The sequence below is a fragment of the Candidozyma pseudohaemuli genome, assembly GCF_003013735.1.
Source record: "Candidozyma pseudohaemuli strain B12108 chromosome Unknown scaffold00004, whole genome shotgun sequence".
NCBI lineage: Eukaryota > Fungi > Ascomycota > Pichiomycetes > Serinales > Metschnikowiaceae > Candidozyma > Candidozyma pseudohaemuli.
In genome coordinates this window covers 409,479-428,798 of record NW_020194438.1, presented here as the reverse complement: position 1 = coordinate 428,798, position 19,320 = coordinate 409,479, and the positions used below count along the sequence as shown (strand labels likewise).

At 47.5% G+C, this 19,320-nt stretch overlaps 7 protein-coding genes across 7 annotated transcripts; 3 read left to right on the top strand and 4 right to left on the bottom strand.

Annotated features, from left to right (window-relative positions):
* Positions 1-285: 285 nt before the first annotated feature.
* Positions 286-3,399, bottom strand: C7M61_002291 (uncharacterized protein; the record flags this gene model as incomplete). The annotated part of the gene is made up of 1 exon (XM_024857671.1): positions 286-3,399. The coding sequence occupies one exon, from the start codon at positions 3,397-3,399 to the stop codon at positions 286-288; it is 3,114 nt and encodes a 1,037-aa protein (XP_024714170.1).
* Positions 3,400-4,634: 1,235 nt separating this feature from the next.
* On the top strand, positions 4,635-5,344 carry C7M61_002290 (uncharacterized protein; the record flags this gene model as incomplete). Its single annotated transcript, XM_024857670.1, has 3 exons — positions 4,635-4,706; positions 4,952-5,003; positions 5,163-5,344. The coding sequence occupies 3 exons, from the start codon at positions 4,635-4,637 to the stop codon at positions 5,342-5,344; spliced, it is 306 nt and encodes a 101-aa protein (XP_024714169.1).
* A 236-nt stretch (positions 5,345-5,580) lies between these two features.
* C7M61_002289 (uncharacterized protein) lies at positions 5,581-8,652 on the top strand (the record flags this gene model as incomplete). The annotated part of the gene is made up of 1 exon (XM_024857669.1): positions 5,581-8,652. One exon carries the CDS (start codon positions 5,581-5,583, stop codon positions 8,650-8,652), a length of 3,072 nt encoding a protein of 1,023 aa, XP_024714168.1.
* A 34-nt stretch (positions 8,653-8,686) lies between these two features.
* Positions 8,687-10,399, bottom strand: CST5 (Cst5p; the record flags this gene model as incomplete). Its single annotated transcript, XM_024857668.1, has 1 exon — positions 8,687-10,399. The coding sequence occupies one exon, from the start codon at positions 10,397-10,399 to the stop codon at positions 8,687-8,689; it is 1,713 nt and encodes a 570-aa protein (XP_024714167.1).
* Positions 10,400-12,753: 2,354 nt separating this feature from the next.
* C7M61_002287 (uncharacterized protein) lies at positions 12,754-14,073 on the top strand (the record flags this gene model as incomplete). Its single annotated transcript, XM_024857667.1, has 1 exon — positions 12,754-14,073. One exon carries the CDS (start codon positions 12,754-12,756, stop codon positions 14,071-14,073), a length of 1,320 nt encoding a protein of 439 aa, XP_024714166.1.
* A 435-nt stretch (positions 14,074-14,508) lies between these two features.
* On the bottom strand, positions 14,509-15,195 carry C7M61_002286 (uncharacterized protein; the record flags this gene model as incomplete). Its single annotated transcript, XM_024857666.1, has 1 exon — positions 14,509-15,195. One exon carries the CDS (start codon positions 15,193-15,195, stop codon positions 14,509-14,511), a length of 687 nt encoding a protein of 228 aa, XP_024714165.1.
* A 2,050-nt stretch (positions 15,196-17,245) lies between these two features.
* NIT2 (putative hydrolase) lies at positions 17,246-18,202 on the bottom strand (the record flags this gene model as incomplete). The annotated part of the gene is made up of 1 exon (XM_024857665.1): positions 17,246-18,202. The coding sequence occupies one exon, from the start codon at positions 18,200-18,202 to the stop codon at positions 17,246-17,248; it is 957 nt and encodes a 318-aa protein (XP_024714164.1).
* Between the last annotated feature and the right edge of the window lie 1,118 nt (positions 18,203-19,320).

Genomic DNA, 19,320 nt, shown 5'->3' with positions numbered 1-19,320 from the left:
AAAGAGGACGATTAGATAAAGATCTGGAGACCAGGCATCGAGGTCATCTCGGTGTATGCAGGTCGCAGCGATTGGTAAGACTCATTTGACCAGACCGCTTCAGGGAATATGGAATAAGAGGGTTTTGGAAATTTGGAAACTTTCTATTCGCAATTGTCGGGCTTGGAGGTATTAGTATGAAAAATGGGTCCGATAAGAGTTGGGGGGGTGCAGAATTTCAGTGGAGGTTCGTACCGATTACTTTAGAGCTCACACAACCACGGTTCTGGTGACTCACCAGTCGCTTCAAAACACGATGTTTTCAGTGAGAATCTTCTTTTCGTCATCATCAAGGGCTTCGTAGTACTGCTGGAAGTTGCCCAAGTTCTTGGAAACACACTCCTTGAAGAATTGAAGCAACATCTCCTTCACAGTCTGGTCTCCCACTGGAGCAGCATCGTCCTCCTCTTCGTTATCAGAATCCACATACGACTTCAACTTGTCGTACGTAGGAACTCCAATGTCGTCGAGGTCTTCCCAATCACCGGCATCACCTTCGTCACCTTCATCCTCCTGCTTGTCTAGGTTGTAATCATCGGCATTAGGCTGCTGACACTGGAATCCAAGCTCATTGGCGAGTAATTTCAAAATCTTCACAGGAGCAGGAATCTGCGTATACTTCTGCGGCATAGTCTTGGCCTTTGATCTGGTGATGATCAAGTCGCCTTCGTATGGGATAATGTCGCCATCGACAATCATAGACGAAACTCGAGAGTCGTTTATCGAGTATAATTTGCCCAACGCAAGAACATTCTGTTGGATCTTCTCGTAGCCTCTAGTTACCTCGAATGCACTGAACCAGATCGGTAAAACAGCCTCTAGGCCGCTGCGCTGCTGCTGAGTTTCTGGCATCACCACCTCAACTGCAGTAAGGGCATTGATCAAGTTTTCTGGCGAAGCGTTGAGCACAAGTTTACAGAACACCATGATGAGGTTTTCGATCGTCACGACAGCCTTCGCAATGACCAATCTCCTGACAGTGGCCCCAAGCAACTGATAGAAGAAGTCGTTATCAAGATACGACTGAAAGTTTTCAAACAACGATGCAACGATGAGACCACAATTCATGGCTGCACTATCAGAAAGCTCTGGCGACAAGAACTTACCAGCGACCGCCACAAGGATATTCATACCAGACTCGTTGGTAGTGGTATCATTGTACTCGACAAAGTAGGTAGGTGCTTTCTGCAAAAGATTGTTGAACACTTCAGCAGCACTTTGAAGGATCTGGTCATCACTGGCTCTAAGTATAAGTTTTCTAAGAACAGGGAATGCAAAATCAAACACCTCTTTTGGAAACGTGTTAGCCTGCTCAGTCTGGGAGGGAGCAGCCAGTAAGATGTTACCCAATAGTTCAAGGGCCAAGTTGAGGGTTGGGGAATACTCAACAGCTTCCGAGGAGGCCGCCTCGTCAATGATACGGATCACAAATGGAAGCAGCCTGTCGCAAACTTGAAGGTATTCAGTCATGGTAACCGACTTCAACAATGTTTCAAGACACTCGGCCGAGTCTATCGTGAGCTGAATGTTGGCTGGATCTTTAAATGCAGCCTGAATAATGATGTCTATTATGGAGTGGCTATCGCTGATCTTGAGATTAAATGCATTGCGTTGATCAACGTCGATAGCCACAGATATGGCCTCCATTATCACTGGTGGAGTGTCTTCCTCACTATCATCAAGTAAACCGTAAGCGAGTTGAACAATCTGTTTCTGCAGCTCAGGGCCCATCAATGACAAGTCGAAATCAGGAACCTGTTTCCAGAAGGTCGCAGCAACTAGAGTACTTGCTTGCACGATCTTGAAATCGTCGTCCGTCAAGGAAGCAGCAAAAGCATAGGTGTTCTTGAACTGAGCAGCACCAAAGTCATTTACCGAAAGCTTGTCAGCAAACTTCTCTATGAACTTCGGAAGAAGAATAAAGATTCTTGAGAGCAAAAGCGGGTGAGCCTTTGGGTCGACCAGGGCGTTGATGCTGGAAAGGTATTGTGACAAGGGGAGATCGGCGCCAATTGAATCGGCCTGCTCGTTCAGAAAACATGATTCTGCAATTAATAAGTAGGCTTCACGAGCTCTCCAGTCAAGTGACAGGTCCACGGCTTGGGCTTTGATAAAATTGAACAACTGAGAAGCATCGTTATCGCCAAGGTCCATGACGTAGTCTCTCACGGCGTCTCTGACAGTAGTAGCACCCAAAAGACCCGTGATTTCGGTCACATAAAGATTAAAGTCAGCGAGGTATTCTTCAGCATTTTCCTCCAGCAAAACAGAGCATTGAACAATGCTGCGTGTGAGTTCTTCAAACACCTCAACGGGGAAGTTCAGCGTGAGAGGAATAAACTCCTGGATAAGGGCCAACGTGGGCAAAAGCTCGGCGATGTTGTTTGTCAAAGCACGGACAGGGTCGTCCAAGTCCTCAGACTTCACGAAAGGAGCATTTTCACCATCCACTCCGAAAACCTTGTAGGCATTGGAGGAGAAAGTGAGGTCCTGGAGCAAGAGCCGAAGCACATCTCTCACCACGTCCTTGCTGACGCGCTTTCTGTATGTGCTCAAGATGTTGGCAATCACCTTGTAGATATGAGTTCTGAGGTATATTTCAGCAAGATCCACAGAATTGGCCGTGGCAGCATTCAGCTGCTGTAGTAGCTGGCCCGTAAGGACAAACATCTGCGCTATGTGCTCGGTGACGGCTGACTTGCGTTCTGGCGATTCCACGGCCTCGGCACTCAGCAATGTATTGTAAACGGTGAGGTACAACTTGAGAGCACTGGTCTTGATAGAAGCGGGCAAAGATTCCTGGCTCAACAAGTTTGTGATATACGAAAGAAGCTGTGCGCCGACGCCACCTTCCCAGAATTGCTCCTCCGTAATGAGATCATCGAACAAGTCGGTCAATACGGATAAACTGCCAATTACCGCCGTGTGGTTGGTCAAATCACGAGCCAAATCGTACAAACGAACGAACAAATCAGGCCATTCGTCCGGGTAGTCGGCAGCAGCGATTTGCACAATCACATAAGCAGCACCGGATCTGATTTTGGAACTGGTATCTGAAGAAACCAAGTGGATCAACGATCCACGGATATCCTCCTTGAGTTTCTGGTCAATTGGAGGTCCCACAAACAGCGAGAACCCCATGGACCAGTATTTCGGCACCAATCGCTTCAAATGCAAAAGACACGCCTGTCTGATATCGATTCTGTCACTTCCAGAACACGCGCCTTGGATGAGCTCAAAAGCAACCTGATTGGCGCTTTCATTGACTAATTTATTGAATTGGAGCTCTGCTGCAGTACGCCTGTTATTATCCGGGCTGTTTTGGTCAGAGACCAATGCCAAGATAGCGTTGCTGGACATGGTAGTGAAGATCAAGAAGTTGTGGTTGTGGAAAAGCGTGTTGAGGCGCGTGATGGCGGGCACGTGAGTACCATTCAGGCGGGCTATACTCCAAATTGAATTATTTTAGAAGGATAGGAGGGATTTGGATTCTTGGATTTGTTGGAGAATTTGATTGAGTGGCTTGGAGAGATGTGGTGTGGATGTGTGGTTGGGAAAAATGTTGTGAGGTAGTACAGGTGGTACAGTTGATTCACAGATAATTGATATTTATATTTTTGATAAAAAGCTATAACAATTATTTCCAAGCATTGTATAATTGGGAGAATATCTCTGAACAGGTATTATTGGCTTGTGTGTGAATGTGGTTCAATGGCCTAGTCTATATGTATCTTTCGCAGCCATAATAGCCTATAAGTGCATGATGCAGATGCATGATTCAGTGGTTTAAGCATTCGCCTCGTTTAAAGATAGCCCTCGTTTGTGAGCAGATCGAAGCCTGGATAGAGATCAATATTTTCTTGTTTTTGAAAATCATGGATCGCATTCAGTAGACGAATTGGTTAGGAGACCTTGAATGAATACAAAAGTATGCAAATTGGCGATTTCATTTCCATAGTCGTATTAAGAAACAGAACCATCAATTCAGTAAATCACCCTAGTCCGCGTACATTGTGAATCTGAGAGCCCAACTATAAGAAGCCTGAATCTCGATGCCATAATAATCAAGGATTCTTTACATGTCACAATTGGTAAAGACAAACGAGACACAGTAGCCAATAGAAATGAAATCCTGTCACTGATTGACCCTTTGGTGAAAATAAAGTACATATGCCATTCGACGTTTCCTCGTTTTCTGAATGAGGCAGTGCTGGGTTCTCAACACTTCGACATCCCAAAAATACCATTTTGCAAATCCCCAAAACCTCAAGATATCCAAAAACTCCCCAAAAGTAAATTTCCCAAATCAATCAACATCTCCCCTTCTCGTCGACCCAAGATCTTCCCCAATTGACGTCACCTTCCTTATCTCGCGTTTCGCAGCCATGGATCGAGCCACAATTCAACAAACTTCCCATAAAACAGTAAAAGCCAAAAAAAAGCTCAAATCATCAAAATCCCTAAACCCACCTTCTGACCCCAAAAACCCTCCATCCTAGGCTTCGCCAACCCAGCCTTATCTTCAAACCGTGACTGGTCCCTGCATATTTCGCTCCACCTGTCAGGAAATCTCGAATATCAACTACTTCCATAAAATGGACGCTATCAGTGGACAAGACCTCAACGGCGTTTTCAAAGGCGCCAACTTGGCTGTGGCTGCTCTTTCCGTATGTGATTCCGATCCTCATGAAAAAAGCAATACTAACCCCAGGTTCTTTCGGGATTATCCCAGCTTTTCTCCGGCGTGTATGTATAACAGGATAGTCGAATATCTCGGGGACGCGTAAGAATGACGTGTCCAGACTCTGTCAGCATGATAATCCATCATCCAGTTTTCCATCCATGGTACTAACTCCAGTCAATCGGTATGTTTTGGAAAATATGACCTCCTCCTCAATCCCACTAACCACAGTTCATTATCGGTATCTATATCATCGGTTTCGGTGCCGTTCTAGGCCTACTCGGTATGTCACTCCAATTCCATTACCTTCCCTCCCACTAACAGCAGAATTCCGTGTTCCTAGCGAGGCCTACACGTATGGCCTGTTCCTCTTTTCCTTCATCGGAAGAGGCGTTTGTATGTATCTTGTTCCGCCACTTTTGCCCCTCCTTCTAACCGCCAGTTTACACGCTTATCGGCGCCAGCATAAACGGAGCGCTGTGGTTCCGTCTCTTTGCCGGCATCTTGATCTTCGTCATTGGTTTGGTGTACATTGCCTTGGAGGCTGTGCCCAGCATCTCGCCACCCGAAAATATGAGCCCAGAGGGCATCTCCATCGGTGTCCAGGACGAAGACGTCGTTTAATAGAAAAATCGTCTCAGGCCACCTGTAGATCCGTCTTTTGGAACCTTCTTGATAGGTATTGTCTGGGCGCTTAGACGCAGGACATACAGATATCACCATTCTTGCTCTTTACACCCAAACTTTATCGCCAATTTACCTGTTTAAATTGATTGCTTCATAACGGGCGATTGCCCGATATATTGAAAACTTCCCATAAACACACAGATTTGCATTTATCCATACTACCATCTTCCACAATGTCGCTGGAGTCCGGGGACTCCACCAAAGCTTCACTTACATCCTTTACCATCCCACGATCTTCCTTCACAGCATTTCGCCTCCTGTATGCTCCTGCCCATGAAGTCGGCGAACTATCCAAAGTCATATACCTAGGAGCCATTCCACAAGCATGGTACGGTGGAAAACAGTACGGGCTCGTAGCCAATACTGTGAAACGTGCTAAAAAGAAGATACGGCTGAAGTTGAAAGGCTCGTATACGGTTATCGACCGTTCTATCAAGCTGAGTGTGACTCAGAACCTGTACTGGACGAACAAGCAGCACGAATGGACCGAGGAGAATCCAGATGAGGCGTTTTCGGGTGACCTTCTAGATCCCTGTTTGAACCAGGAAATTCAAGAAATCGAGTTTCCAGGTGAACGTGTCCAGGATGACGATCTGGAGATACCTGGTGGTTTGAGCCCTGTGGCCTCTGCGGTATCGGAGGAAGGACCTACTGTTGATTTCGATGACCACAATGAGCTTCTCTTTAACCAGGCATTCAACGATACTGGCTCCGAGGAGCTGTTTGTGAGTGACTACGACGGGCCTAGGCTCTTTTTACCACGTCACTCTTTTGTTGATGAGGAGAGGGATGCTGAAAATAACGATCACCTCGAAGGCTCCACGGTCCATGCCTCTGGAGACAATCTCAAACCGATCTTGGTGGATTCAAAAACACAGCATCTTCAGCCCCATCGCGTGACTTTTGACCCCAGCGCTCGCAGCTCTCGTGGGTCCAGCATGGCGTTTGCATCTCCAGAACCTGAAACCGAAGCCAGGCACCAGGAACTAGAAAACGAGTATATCAAGGCGAAGAAGAAACATCTTCAGAAGCTCAAGAAAGTCGGCGGATTGGCCAAGAAAGGAGGCAATAAAGCGAGAAGCAAGGGCTCTAGGGTCAAACTGAAGGTCGCTCGGCGTATCATGAACAAGTTTAAGCCAGGCCAGATTCTCAGGGTCGACAGAATGCTCGTCCAGTTGCTGAAATGCGAGGATAACTACCTGGAGACTCACTATAACGAGGAACTGTTTGGAAAACTCAGAATTACAGACCGCTGGAGAGAATATAACGTTGTTCTTCGGAAGGCAGACGACCTGCTGGCGCTTCTTGTTTTGCAGTTCTACGATCCCAAGAAGGGCAACAACTTTGACGAAAAGCCCCTCCACAAATTGAAGCTTTTGCCTGGCGCCAAAATCGGCTTCTACAGCAACAACGATAAGACTATCAGTGTCACTGTGCCGAAGGAATGGGGCGTGAGAATAGCGATCATGAACACAAAGTACGAAAGTGTCGCTTACAGATGGCTTTTTGTCGTTAACGAAATCCTAGAAGACGAAGAACCTTGCATTTTCAACGTCACCCTTCCAGGCTTGGGGCAGGGTATCAGGATCCCCATGACCCCTACTGTCTTGAGAGATCTCAAGCAAACCCAGCATAGCATAGAGGTATCGAGTCTAGATTTTGGCTACCACATTTCGCCTGGTGTTCTTCCGATGTACCTTCGAGACAAGATATATCGAAAGCTCAACCATGCTGCTCGCTTTGACGGAACAGTCAAGAACTGGCTAGCAGAAAACCCAGATCCTTGGTTCTGCTTCAAGTTCTATGATCGTTTAGAGTGGGCTCCGCCAAACAGCATGATTTTTTACGTGATGCACAAGCTCATGCATCAGACCTACGAATTACAGCTCCGACAGGTCAGCAGACCACTTATCAGCGTAAATGATAAGAAAGGAGTAACATGGATACGGCCGTATCCGGTAGAAGGCTACCTTGGTAGAGCTACAAACACGGCTGGTAAGGATCTCACCAATATGTCGCCTTACTACAAACTTGGGTATTTTTTCACGGTGGACCATATGTTCTTTTTCACGAAGCTTTTCGAAGGCCGTCCTCCTTCACCGAATAACGAATCCGATAATCTACAGGTTGACGACGAAGATTTCCGCCAACTACCGTCCTTCTTTGTGAAAGACCCCTTTGAGGTCGACAAGCATGGTCACATTCCATGGCTCAACCAGCCCAACTTCGAGGCTCGAGACAAACATGTAGTGGATGAGCTTGAGCGAAGAATAGGGCAAATCACGAAGGCGGGTGGTGTTTTGGACCTCCTTCAGGTCAAGTCCATCGACCCGTATCCCTACAACCAATTGTACAAGAAGCAGTTGTACTTTCATGCATTCTTCTGGCACGGTGTTGCAGAGGACTTAGAAGGAGAGGAATTTCTAGATTGTGTGTTTCAAATTGAACTCATGAACGGCACCAAATTCCGTTTGATGGCTCACAGCAAGACCATACGTGACGAATGGGTTGCTCGGCTTCGGGACATTGTCAGCTTTCATCGCATGCTTGAAGCCCGCAGAATTGCTAAAGCCACAGAAGTTCGAAAATCGAATATGAAGAAACTTCGGTTCAGCGAGTACGTCGACTCCAACTTTGTCAACGAGTATCACGGTTTCGAAAACGCATTTGCCGTTGCCAATGAGCAGACCTTTGATATGAATGGGTTGGCCATGTCACAGTGCATTTTGATGAGCGGGTACCTCTTCATGAAGCACAAGAAACATGCCAATTTCAGCTCGCTTTACGTGGTTTTGGTTCCCGGCTACCTCATTCTATTTTCCTTGGCGAGACGGTCAAAAACAACTGGTATGCTCAAAAGACGGCCCTGTTACGAGCACCACTTCACAATTCCTGTTTCGGAATGCTTCGTCTACCTGGGCAACCAGACCGTTTACGATTTGATAGAGTACGACAGCGGAAATCAAGAAAAAATTTCTGGACACAATCAGCTTCCCAGAATCTATCCAGATGGCTGGAAGCTGTGTGAAGAGGAATCACAGCTTTGTTTCACCCTTTGGTTCGGTCAAAAGAGAAAGCTTCGTCACCAACTAGATGTGGCCGCTAATCCAGGCTTGATCAGGATGATCAGGCTCCTTGGGCTTACAGGAAAGAACATGGTGTTCATGGCCCGGTCCCGGCAATTGAGAGAGGCGTGGGTGAACCGTCTACTTCTCGAGATCAACCGGTTTTCCGGCGCCCTATAGTTATAGAATTTGCATTACTTATTACACGAGAGAACTAAAGAGAGTTCACGACTTTGTTGATGAGCTCGCAGTCCAGATCCTCGTCGGAGTCGGAGTCGGAGTCCAGGTCTGAATCGATGATTTTCATCATTTGTGCCAACTGATCCGGAGAGGCGTTTTTGTTGATTTCGATTTCAGAACCCACCTTGGTGGACTCCTCGGAGGATGGCGAGTTTTTCTGTAGACGAAGTGGACTGGTGGGTCTGGATAATGGTGCTATTTCGTCGTTATACACCTGGAGACCTCCGTAATTAAGAGTACCTCTTTCTGGGCTTCTTTCAGGAATTGCTGGATTGAATTCCGAGCAAGACTCCATGATCGGTGAAACTCTGGTTTTGGGTTTTTGGGGAACCGGCATTTCGATCGGTTTGGCGATATCTGGAAGTCTAATAGTAGATGAAAAGATATTGGGTGGGAAGGTCATCAGGGTGTCTGAAATGGCGATTCCCCATTTTTCAATGATGGAGCTTGTTTCCGAATGTAACCTGACATTGAAGGAAGCCTCGGGGCCTGAAACGGAAACCTGGAGAACCGACGGAATCGGCGTATTAATTATGGTTTCCTGAGATAAAGGCACCATCATGAACTGGGGAGGTTCGTTAGCAGACCACACCACAAGGTAGTTGGTGAAGAGGTAGACGTTTTTGAGCTCGAAAGCGCCGTTTCTGTCTATACTCACCAAAAGCTGATCTGCCAATCTCAAGCTTCCCAAAGAAACAAGCATGGAAAGATCGAATCCAGGAGCATGGTTGATCATGTGCTGAATAAAGGCCAGTTTGAGGTCTTCTGGAGGAATGGAGCCGTGTACTGAAACCCTTACTGAAGCTGTGGCGGCCGTTTTGACGCTAGTGTTTGAAAAAAGCGACGAAGGCCGGCTGGGCGGTTTTGTTTCGATTTTGAGCGGCACCTTGGGAACCGGTTTGGACTGAGGAAGAAGGTCCTGTAAACTTTCAGAAAACGAGGGCCGACCGGCAGCCTTGTTTTCCATTTTCGCTGGATCTAGGGTCCTCGACTCGTCGAAACGGGTGAGTTTCATGGAAAGACGGAGATCGTCGTTCAAGTCGTCCAAAAACGCATTATTCGACGGAACAGCCATGGGAGATTCATGCTTTGCAGAACAAAGCGGGCCGTTGCATTGTGGGAAAACCGCATGCATCATTTCTGCAATCAGGCTGGCTTTGCAGAGCTGTCTGTTTTGGAGCTTTTTTTCCAATTCGTGGTTAACGGCTGTTCTCAAACACTCCTCATGAACCCGGTCTCCACACAGAAGAGGCACGAGTTTTTCAAGGTAGAGTGTCGTTTCAAGCAGCTCCTCACAGATGAAGCAAGTGTCGATGCTTGTCGTGATAGGCTGGCGATTGGCGGTTGCAAAATACGGTTTTACCCTAGGACCTGGCGATTTAGGACCCAACGAGTGCTCAAACAACGGACTATCGGGGTCCATGCTGGCCCATTTGGCTCTTTGTGGAGGTGGCGGTGGAGGAAGCGTAAGGTCCCCCAAAGTGATATCTTTCTGGTCTGTAAGCGGAGTGAAATAGCCATCGTCGTACACATCAAGAGGCGTGAGAAAATCGGCATCTGGAGTAGTTGGGGTACGTTCCGGTGTGGAGGGTGAGGCTGACAGCGACCTCAGCTTGTAGAGAGAGCGGAGTTTCACCTTCCACTTGACAGGGGTGGAGATTTTGGTCGGTGTGGATGTTCTCGACATGGGTACTCGACGGAAAACCAGGTGGAGGTGTTCAATATATAAAGATTTGCAAGGCTGTATAATATGAGACAGACCTGAGCCACTCGCCGGAGAGCGGGCGTCTCAAGAAGGCATGGGCGATGCAGCAAGGTTGAAAAATATTAGGGGCACCGTATGTTTCTGCAAGTGATATATGTGTTTCTGCACGGTTTAGGAGTGAGCTGCACGGTTTCGATGGTCCCTGCACGGTTGAGATGGGAGACGCATGTTTGAGATAGCTGCTGCACGCTTGAGAGAGCAGATGCACAATTGACGCTAGGTTGGGAAAATCACTGCAGGACAGAGAGAATACGGGGAGGATGTATACCCAATGCAACCACGACGTGCAGCATCCCAAACACACAATCATTGGCAGGAGATGGAAGAGCTTTAAAATTATTGGACAAGCATGGCTACAGCGGTAGATCCTTGTGTTCCCCTTATGCTACAATGGCACTCTCTCAAGGCCCCATTTCGCCGAGTCCCAATGCAGCCGGGCCTCATGCACCCTTCGTTTCATCTCTTCCAACTCATGCACTTTAGCAACATGTGCCTTGTTCCTGATTCTCGAGAACCCTCTATTACCCTTCTGCGTTTCGCCTTGTCTATCGACGTCCGAGTCTATCAAAATCTATAGTTGCAAATCGCCAGGATCTAAGATCGCCAGCTGGTTCCTGGATCGACACAGCTTTTGCCGAGGATGAAAATACGATTACGAGACAATACGGCGTTTTGAGCCCCAGGCCGAGCGAGCCTCGGCGGGCTTGTTGACGGACATCCTCCGCGGAGAGGTACATGGATTTCACCTGTTTCGGGAAGTTCCATGTTTGTTTCTGTTTCCAGGGGTATATCTGGCGTCACCTTAAATCGCCGCAACGAAGAAAATAGGGTCCCCTGGTTTCTGGGGAAACATGAAAAACGAAAAACATCAAAGGTTGAAAATATTGCACTTCTGAGGGGTGGCACAGCGTGGTGGATCCTCGGCTACGCCTCGGTGAAATTCAGCCGGGCTGGGATTTTCATGTAAATAATTAGACGTTTTGGGATGTGCAGCCGTTGGGTATAGATGCGAAACACACTCGCCACTTGCGGATATAGGTATTTTCGGGGGTTTTGGAGAAAGGGGAGTGGCTTAAGAGAAGAAGAAGGTGGTGAAGGCTCGGACTTACGTGGAATAGCATCTATGGAGCGGCGTCTATAAAGCAGCATCTATAGATATTGAGCTTATAGGTAGTGGTAGGGTTTCATCGTGGAGGTACGGCTCAAGACATATACGAGACTAGTTCCATGAAGTAAATCTTGAATTCTGAAATTCTGAAATTCTGACGATATCCTTATTTTTGGTAATCCTGGCCTATCGCAACCCTGAAGAACCCCCGGGGCTGTGGAACAATTACGGTGATGCAAGGAAGTGTTCCACCGAAGTTGCACATGCTCGTGGCTTCCAGTTCGATCAGATAATAAACAACCATTGCAGTACTGAAATTGCACTTTGAGAATAGCTTATTTGGCTTATATCTGAGCCACTGGAGAACGGAGATATGTAACTGGAATCTCCGTTTCGACGGTGGCCTATAGTTGTTGAGTCTGCCGTGGTCTCTAGTTACGGGTTTGATATGAAATTCGTATTGGAGGTGACTATTTGAAAGATGTCGGGCATTTTTGGCCACGTTTTATGGGAATCACCAGTTTTTCAAAATGACGGTTTTCATGTATATATCCTGATTATGCTGTTGTGGTAATGCTTGTCTACATAGAAGGAAGGCATCTCCATAGTCTGTTGAAATTAAGTCAACACCATCATTTGAGTTGTCATATCAAATTCAAATCACTTAAAGGCTTGAAAAATCCAGGATATTTGGCCTTCAGGTTTTTCAAGTTGACGATTTCCATCTATGTATCTTACTTATGCTGTTGTGGTAATGCCTGAGGTATCTACATAGTTGAAAGGCATCTCCATGGTTTCTTCAAATTGAGACAATACCTTCAATTGAGCTGCTTTATTGATTAATACCACATACGGCCTCTTACTAAAAGACTTTCCCTTTTTCATAAAAACGGCTCCCTAAGTATAACACCCCCCACCCATGCCACTACACGGCTGCAAATGTCACTTTTCATGCACTCCCCCAAACACACCAAACAAAGCCTATCCCCCAAAACAGCTCCCTTATTACCCTTAAGCCTCCCCCAAATGAAAACCTTTTTTTTTTTTATACCCGGGCTTAGGCTTCCAGACCTTGGAATGTGGGTAGGGCTGGTCCCACACCCGTGCACCACGAACCCTTAAGGTATCATCAAAGTGCACCTACTACTCAATCTCAAAACAACTGACCATGAGCAAAAATGACGACGTGATGGACTTCATCAACTCGCTTCCGGACCTGAATCTGGGCACCCCGGGGCCAAACGATTCTGCAGGCGGTGACGATTTTTTAGAGTTCCTCGATGAATTATCCGCCCACGAAAAGCTGAGTCCTTCTAGAGGAAAACTTGGACCCAAGAAGGAGAAAAAGATCGAACCTGCTAAAAAAGCTGCTGCTACCGTTAGTGAAACTGCAGAGAAGGCGGCTGATGCTGTTGTTCCAGATGCTCTTACGGAGAAAAAGGCTGAAGTTGAGCTTCAGGAACAAATCGAAGAAGCTGCTAACATTGGAGACCCCATTGCCTCCTTTTCGCTGTGGTGGTCTTCTGAAGGATCCAAAAAGGCTCAGTCCTTGTGGGGCTCCTTGACCTCCAACGCGTCCCAATTGGGCGAACAGACGTACCAATTGGCCTCCTCCACATCCCAGCAAATCAGTCATTCTAGACAGAAACTCTTGAACGAGAACCCAGCTTTGGACAACGACCAGGTGTCCCACATCACCTCCCGCTTGAACACAATCCTCAGCAGCGTCTCCCAGCAGATCAAGGAGGGGCTCATGGACAGAGAGGACGAGTTGTTGAACATCATGCTTGTGTACGACTTCTCCAACATGGACTACTTGGACAGCGTTTGCGCCAGCAAGTTCAACAGAGTCATGTCGCAGGTCGAGGGCGGTATCAAGGTCACCGTGAGCAACTTCAACCACCGTCATGAACTGAGAGAAGGCTCTGGCCCCTACTACGACTTGGACATCTTCTTTGGCAAGATGATCGATGGTGAGAAATTGTGCTACGCCAACCTTGACTCCTCCATCAAGGACTACCTCAAAATCACCGAGTCCGAGAAGACAAGCGAGCAAGATTTGAAAGAGGCAGAGGATAACATGACGGCGAGAGACGCCGATTTGGATATCAACAGCAGCAACGTTTTCATTGCCGTGCAGCCCATCAGCACGGGTACGGCCGAAAGGTCCAAGGAGCAGGCTGAGAGAGAAACCACCTCCACGGCGCCAGTTCTTATCGACTCCACCAACGCTGAGTCTTTTGCATTTGCCTTGATTTTGAAGGATATCTCCAATAAGATCACCATTTCCACGAAATCCCAGCCGTTCCCTTTGAAGTGGGCTCGTTGGGTTGCTGGGGACCGCAGCGAAGTGGAGGAGTTCTTCGGTGGCGATGCTGACGAGGCTGTGGACCCTAGTGAGTGGGTCAAGGAGTGGCTCCAGGACGGTCTTTCGCTCAGTTTTGCCGTTTTAGCTCAGGAGTACGTCACGAAGAGAATGGGCATTTAAGGTTTTTTGGACTTGAAAAGGATTGAGGCTGGTATTTGGAAATTTCGAGCCAGACTATTGGCTGCAAATAACCAGGTCGGCAATTTTCATGGTCATGGCGTATGTTGCGGTTTCCACATTTGGCAGCATGTCGTTCTCAAAGGAGATCGAACATTGAAAAACACCGTTGCTCCTGGAAGCTCCTTACAAAATAAAATTAAAAATAATCAGGCTCTGAAGCACTGAGTGAGCTTATCAGTCCAATGCTTAAGCCTGTTTCGTCAATTGTCGAGTGGTTGCAAAACTTTACAAAACAAAGAATAAACGAGATACGAATACGATCGACAGAGTTTCTTCAAATAGTAAATCATAAAATTCCATCCTTATCTCTTATCAGCCTACATTCTCATTTTCCTATCCATCCCATTCTATTAATCTATAACGCCTTCACCCGACCTAGAAAAGATCGGCAAACTCGGCAATGTGTGGGTGCACGGCACAAGCCATGGCGGCAGCCAGTGCCCGTGACGTGAAGGTGTCGGTGGCGACACAGTTGAAGTTGATCTCTGGAAGAGGGTCCTTCTCAAGAGCCAGCACAGCCGAACCCTTGAGCTTCTCGGCTCCGTGCTTGACAATATGCGTCAGGTTGTAGTTGGCAAAAACACGGTTCAAGCTCTCGTCGTCCACAGCAATCAATTGGTTCACCCAGTCGACTGCAAAAGGAGGCACCTGCTGTGCATTGTGGTTGGCCACCTTGTCGAGGTACATCAGCTCCAGCACAAGGTCAATGTCCGGCACAAACTGCTTGGTCTTGGAGTTTCTGATCACTTCCCTGTCGCAGAAGGTGTGGTTCAGCAGAGCAAGGAGGCTAGGAAAGATACGCTCGAACCCGCGAGCGTTCTGTGGGTGGACATTGATGCACTTTTCGTGGATAAAATGGTAGGTCAGGTACAGAGGCAATTGGTCTGTTCTGACGTCCAAACGGTATTGTGTTGGTCTTTCTTGCAATCTCTTCAAGAGATGGTGGGAGTGTGGCAGCTTTGTGTTGTGGAAAAGTGTGATGGTTGGCTGCGAACCGGAGACGGAGCGGCTGGCGGAGCGGGCGAAACCAGTGAGGCGGGCGAGGTTCGAGAAGTTGAACATCGGTGTTTCTGGTGATGATAAGGAAAAAAACAAGATCAAGTGAGGGAGGATCTTGTTCCCTTTTATAATTGTGGTATACGATATGGGAGGGGTAAAGTGATGGGCGGGCCTGCACACAAAAGGGGGAGATAATCCGAAGCGACCCTATTTCGCAGCAGTTGGGCAGTCAAACTGAGAGTGTCAACTCAACATCTGCGCTGTGTGCAGGATCTGACTCTTATACGACACGTCTCGTTGGAGAAATACCCCGCCCAGGCCACAGCCCACCAGCACAAAGCGGCCGATTTTGGGCACAATAGAATAGGGATCAAAGAAAAGCAAATTTAATATTAGCCTTTGAATTTCGCCCATTGTCCATATTTCGCTGGAACCGCCTGGCCAGCTCCTGATTTTCGCTTTACAGCTTGACGGCCTAGTGCGTCGGAGTGGCTGACTCCAGGCCGGCAGGCCGTTTTGGAATGGAGGGGCAAAAAAAAAATTCTGAAGGAGTCGGAGTTGCACTTCCCGAAAACGGACAGGTGTACGGGTTTTGCTTGCTCTACCCAAGGCAATTGCAATGCCCCTGCCCCTGACGTTCCAATTGCCACTTTTTTTTGGCACCGCCTCACCTTCGGAGTTGCTCAGTGCGAGCGGCAAGCCTCGATTCGAGAAACCGGTGGAAGATTTTTTTAGGCCACCTTTTGTGTCCTGCAGGTAGTCTCAAAAAACCGGCGCACCGTGGCTGGTTGCAAAAAACTCAGGCGGACGAAGTCAAAACATGCGGAGAACTCGGTTAGCCGATCTTATCTTATCGGCTGCTCCGTAAACACGGCTGATCTGCGGAAGTGTTATCACGCCAGGTGGAGAAGATCACGATAGAAGGAATTTGGAGAATTGCAGATTTGGAGAATTGCAGATTGGGGAATCCAGAATTTGGAGAACCTGCTGCGAGGAGAATGGTCGTATAGACCGTTGGGGTAAAGCGGAGAGATGTGAATGGTCGCTGGTTGTTGCCAATTGGCCTGAAGGGGAATGGTAGGTCAGGTAGTTAGGAGAGCGGGGTAATTTGGGTTTGGTGGTATCGTGGGTTTGGTGGTATCGTTTAGATAGGGAGGAGAGATAGAGGCTCAACAGGTGGTACCCAAATTGAGTGCTGGTTGAACTCGATTGTCAACAAATTCACTGGTACTCTTTAGGTCCAATTGGCTCAATTTTCAAATTTTTCCTCCTAAATCCTCAACTCTCCCTCTCCTTGACCCACGTTTTGGCTAATTCTTCCCTCTTCGGACTTTTGCCACTGCGAAGACAAAGCTCAGCGGCTAATGTCGGAAAAACCGTGGATTCAGGGATAGGGCCTGGCTGGGTCTGCCTCTCGTGGTCAACTTTCGTGAAAATTGGCCAATTGAATGAATGGGGTTCTAGACGGGCCGGTTCACACTCGTGGTGTGCATTGAACCCTGCCCAAAGCTCCTTCTACTCGACTTGCTGTTGCTCAGCAATGTGCCACAATTTCAAAATTCCCCTCAACCACGTCGTGCTGGTTATCCATACGGATGCAATTTTTAAAAATCGTTCAAAACGTCCAATGCCATGAAATCGCCTCATTTTCGGTATCGGCTCCCTCCTGTACCGCGGTGCACAACTAAGATAAGATAATGCGATCTCATGCACAGAAGGAGATAAGGTGAGGCTAGCAGGGTGATCTCGATGGTGACAGACAGATGGCAGGGTTATTGGATTTTGGGGCGTTAGAGTGAATCAAAGAGTGAAAAGATCGAAATTGGTTTCAAGGGCCAGCAATTGAGAATCGTTCTACCAATGTCTAGAAAAAGGCTCTCGAAATCCCTGACGAGATAAGAAATGGGACTGTAATCTTATCATCCATGATCTGGCACGATTGCAGTGGGCTGATTCTGCCCTACCGTTTCAGCTGCCATAACGAGTCAACCAAAGGAATCCAACCCCTGAATTAGCTCACTGAGCCTTCAGACTATCGTCCATCTGCCTATCTCATTCAAAGCTCTGATGCCGCCATTTTTCTTCCTCCTTGTCTCTCAAACTTCTCCTTCTCTCAAACTTCATAACCAAAGATCTCGGGCCGCCTGTGGGTGAAAACAGGCAAGTCTCTCCTGATCTTCTCCACGTACTCCAAGTCAATCTCTCCAACGACTAACTCACTGTAGTCTTCGCCGGCCCCTCTCTCCAAATACGTGTCGCCTTTCGCCACAACCTCGCCCCACGGCCCGATAATCACCGACTGGCCGTAGCTGACCCGCACTTTCTTTCCTTCTCCAGATTCCTCAACATCAGCATACACATCGTGTTCTCCACACTGAGCCGCCATGACCACGTAGCACTGGGAGTCAATTGCACGTGCCTTGCCGAGCTCGAGCCAGTGTGCCTCGCCTGTTCTTGTGGTGAAGGCTGAGGGAAAAGTGATGATGTTGGCACCGAGTTTTCTCAAACGGAGGGCCAATTCGCCAAACCGGATATCGTAGCAGATGGCCAAACCCACCGAGAAATCAGAATATTCACCGCTGTTCACGCCAAAAGGCTTCAAAATCTCCTGCCCGGGCTCGACCGAATTCAGCTCTTTCAAAATCGGACCGTTGGGAATGTTGATATCGAAAAGATGGAGTTTCTGGTAAGTGTGGACAATTTCACCACGATTATCGATCCAGAGCTGATTATTCCTCACTTTCTTGCCGGCATTCTCCCCCACGGCTGGTTCATGGACCCCCACAGCTACGAAAATGCCCTTATCTTCGGGTTCTCCAGACGCAGCATCGTGGATCTTTTTCACGTGGTTCTGCAAAACACTTATAAACTTCTCCTTGCTTTCCCCGGCCAATTGGACCGAGTGGGCAGCGTCTCTGGAGATATAATCCGCAGCTTCAGGAAGAAAAAGCACCTTGACGTTTTTGGCAACGGCCTGGTCGATCAATTTGGTAGCCACACGAGCATTGGCGGCTAGGCTGGAAGAAGAGCACATCTGGCCAGCAGCGATGGTGAGTTTTGTGGCAGTCATTGTTGTTGTAGCAAGAAAACGACGAATGGAAAGAGACATGGAAGTTGATAAGGTGGGACACCCAGACACCAGAGAGACCTTGTGGATCAAGGAGGTGAAGGAAGGTGTTTTATGGAGGGTTTGGAAAAATGATGTTTATGGTTGACTGGATGGGTTTGGAAGTGTTTGGAAATGGATCGGCTGTTTTGGATTGTCGTCTTTGTGGATGGTTGTTGTGTACCATGTTCGTTAGTGTGGCTCCTACATAGTTTCTCAGTAGTGTTGTTAGACGGTTTTCGTCAGAATTAGGGAAATTGAATTCTCATAATCTTATGAATCAGAGATGGCGGCAAATTTGCTGAAAAACTCTAATTCAGTTGTCTCTTTTGCAATTGCAATGGTTGTGAAATGAAATCCTTCTTAAGGTGAAGAAACAGTCCATCAATTGCATCAAACCGATAGGTTTTTGACGGGCAAATCATCTCTCTATATTTTTACGAATCAGAGAAAGCTACTCTAAATCCATTGAGCGGATCAGGAACGAGATCGTGAAGATACAGTGAGATACCCATTTCGAGAAGGCGGTATTGTGACGGTTTGGATATTGATCACAAAGGGCACCTCCATACATAAAAGATGCTTCATTTTCTGTAGAAGAGAATCTACGAAGGGAAATCGTAGTGAATGGCTCATTTGAGAGAGTTATCGGGAAAATTCATGGGCATTACTTCGAAATCATATCTCCAGAAAGAACAAAAGATCTCCAGTTTCGTAAATCACATAGCCGCCAAAACCTAGCAACAAACGACTGAATCACTATCCAACCAGACTTCCTTATCGCTGACCAATCAAACAATACCTTCCTCCAATCAACTCACCGACCCTAGGTCATCAGATTCATCTTCTTGAAAAATTCCCCCATTCGATCCCCCAATAATCAATCTTCTTATCAGCGTACCCCACGCAGCCGGGTCATCGTCTGCCGCTTCCAGATCCAGCAATTATGCAAAGCTCTGCTTTTCGAGCCTTATCAGTGAAATAGAGACCCACGTTTCCAAAAGTCCAGAATCACCTAATCCTTCAACCGTCAACTTTTCACATTTCCACACAGCCAGCCGAAAAGCCACAATCTCCTGAAC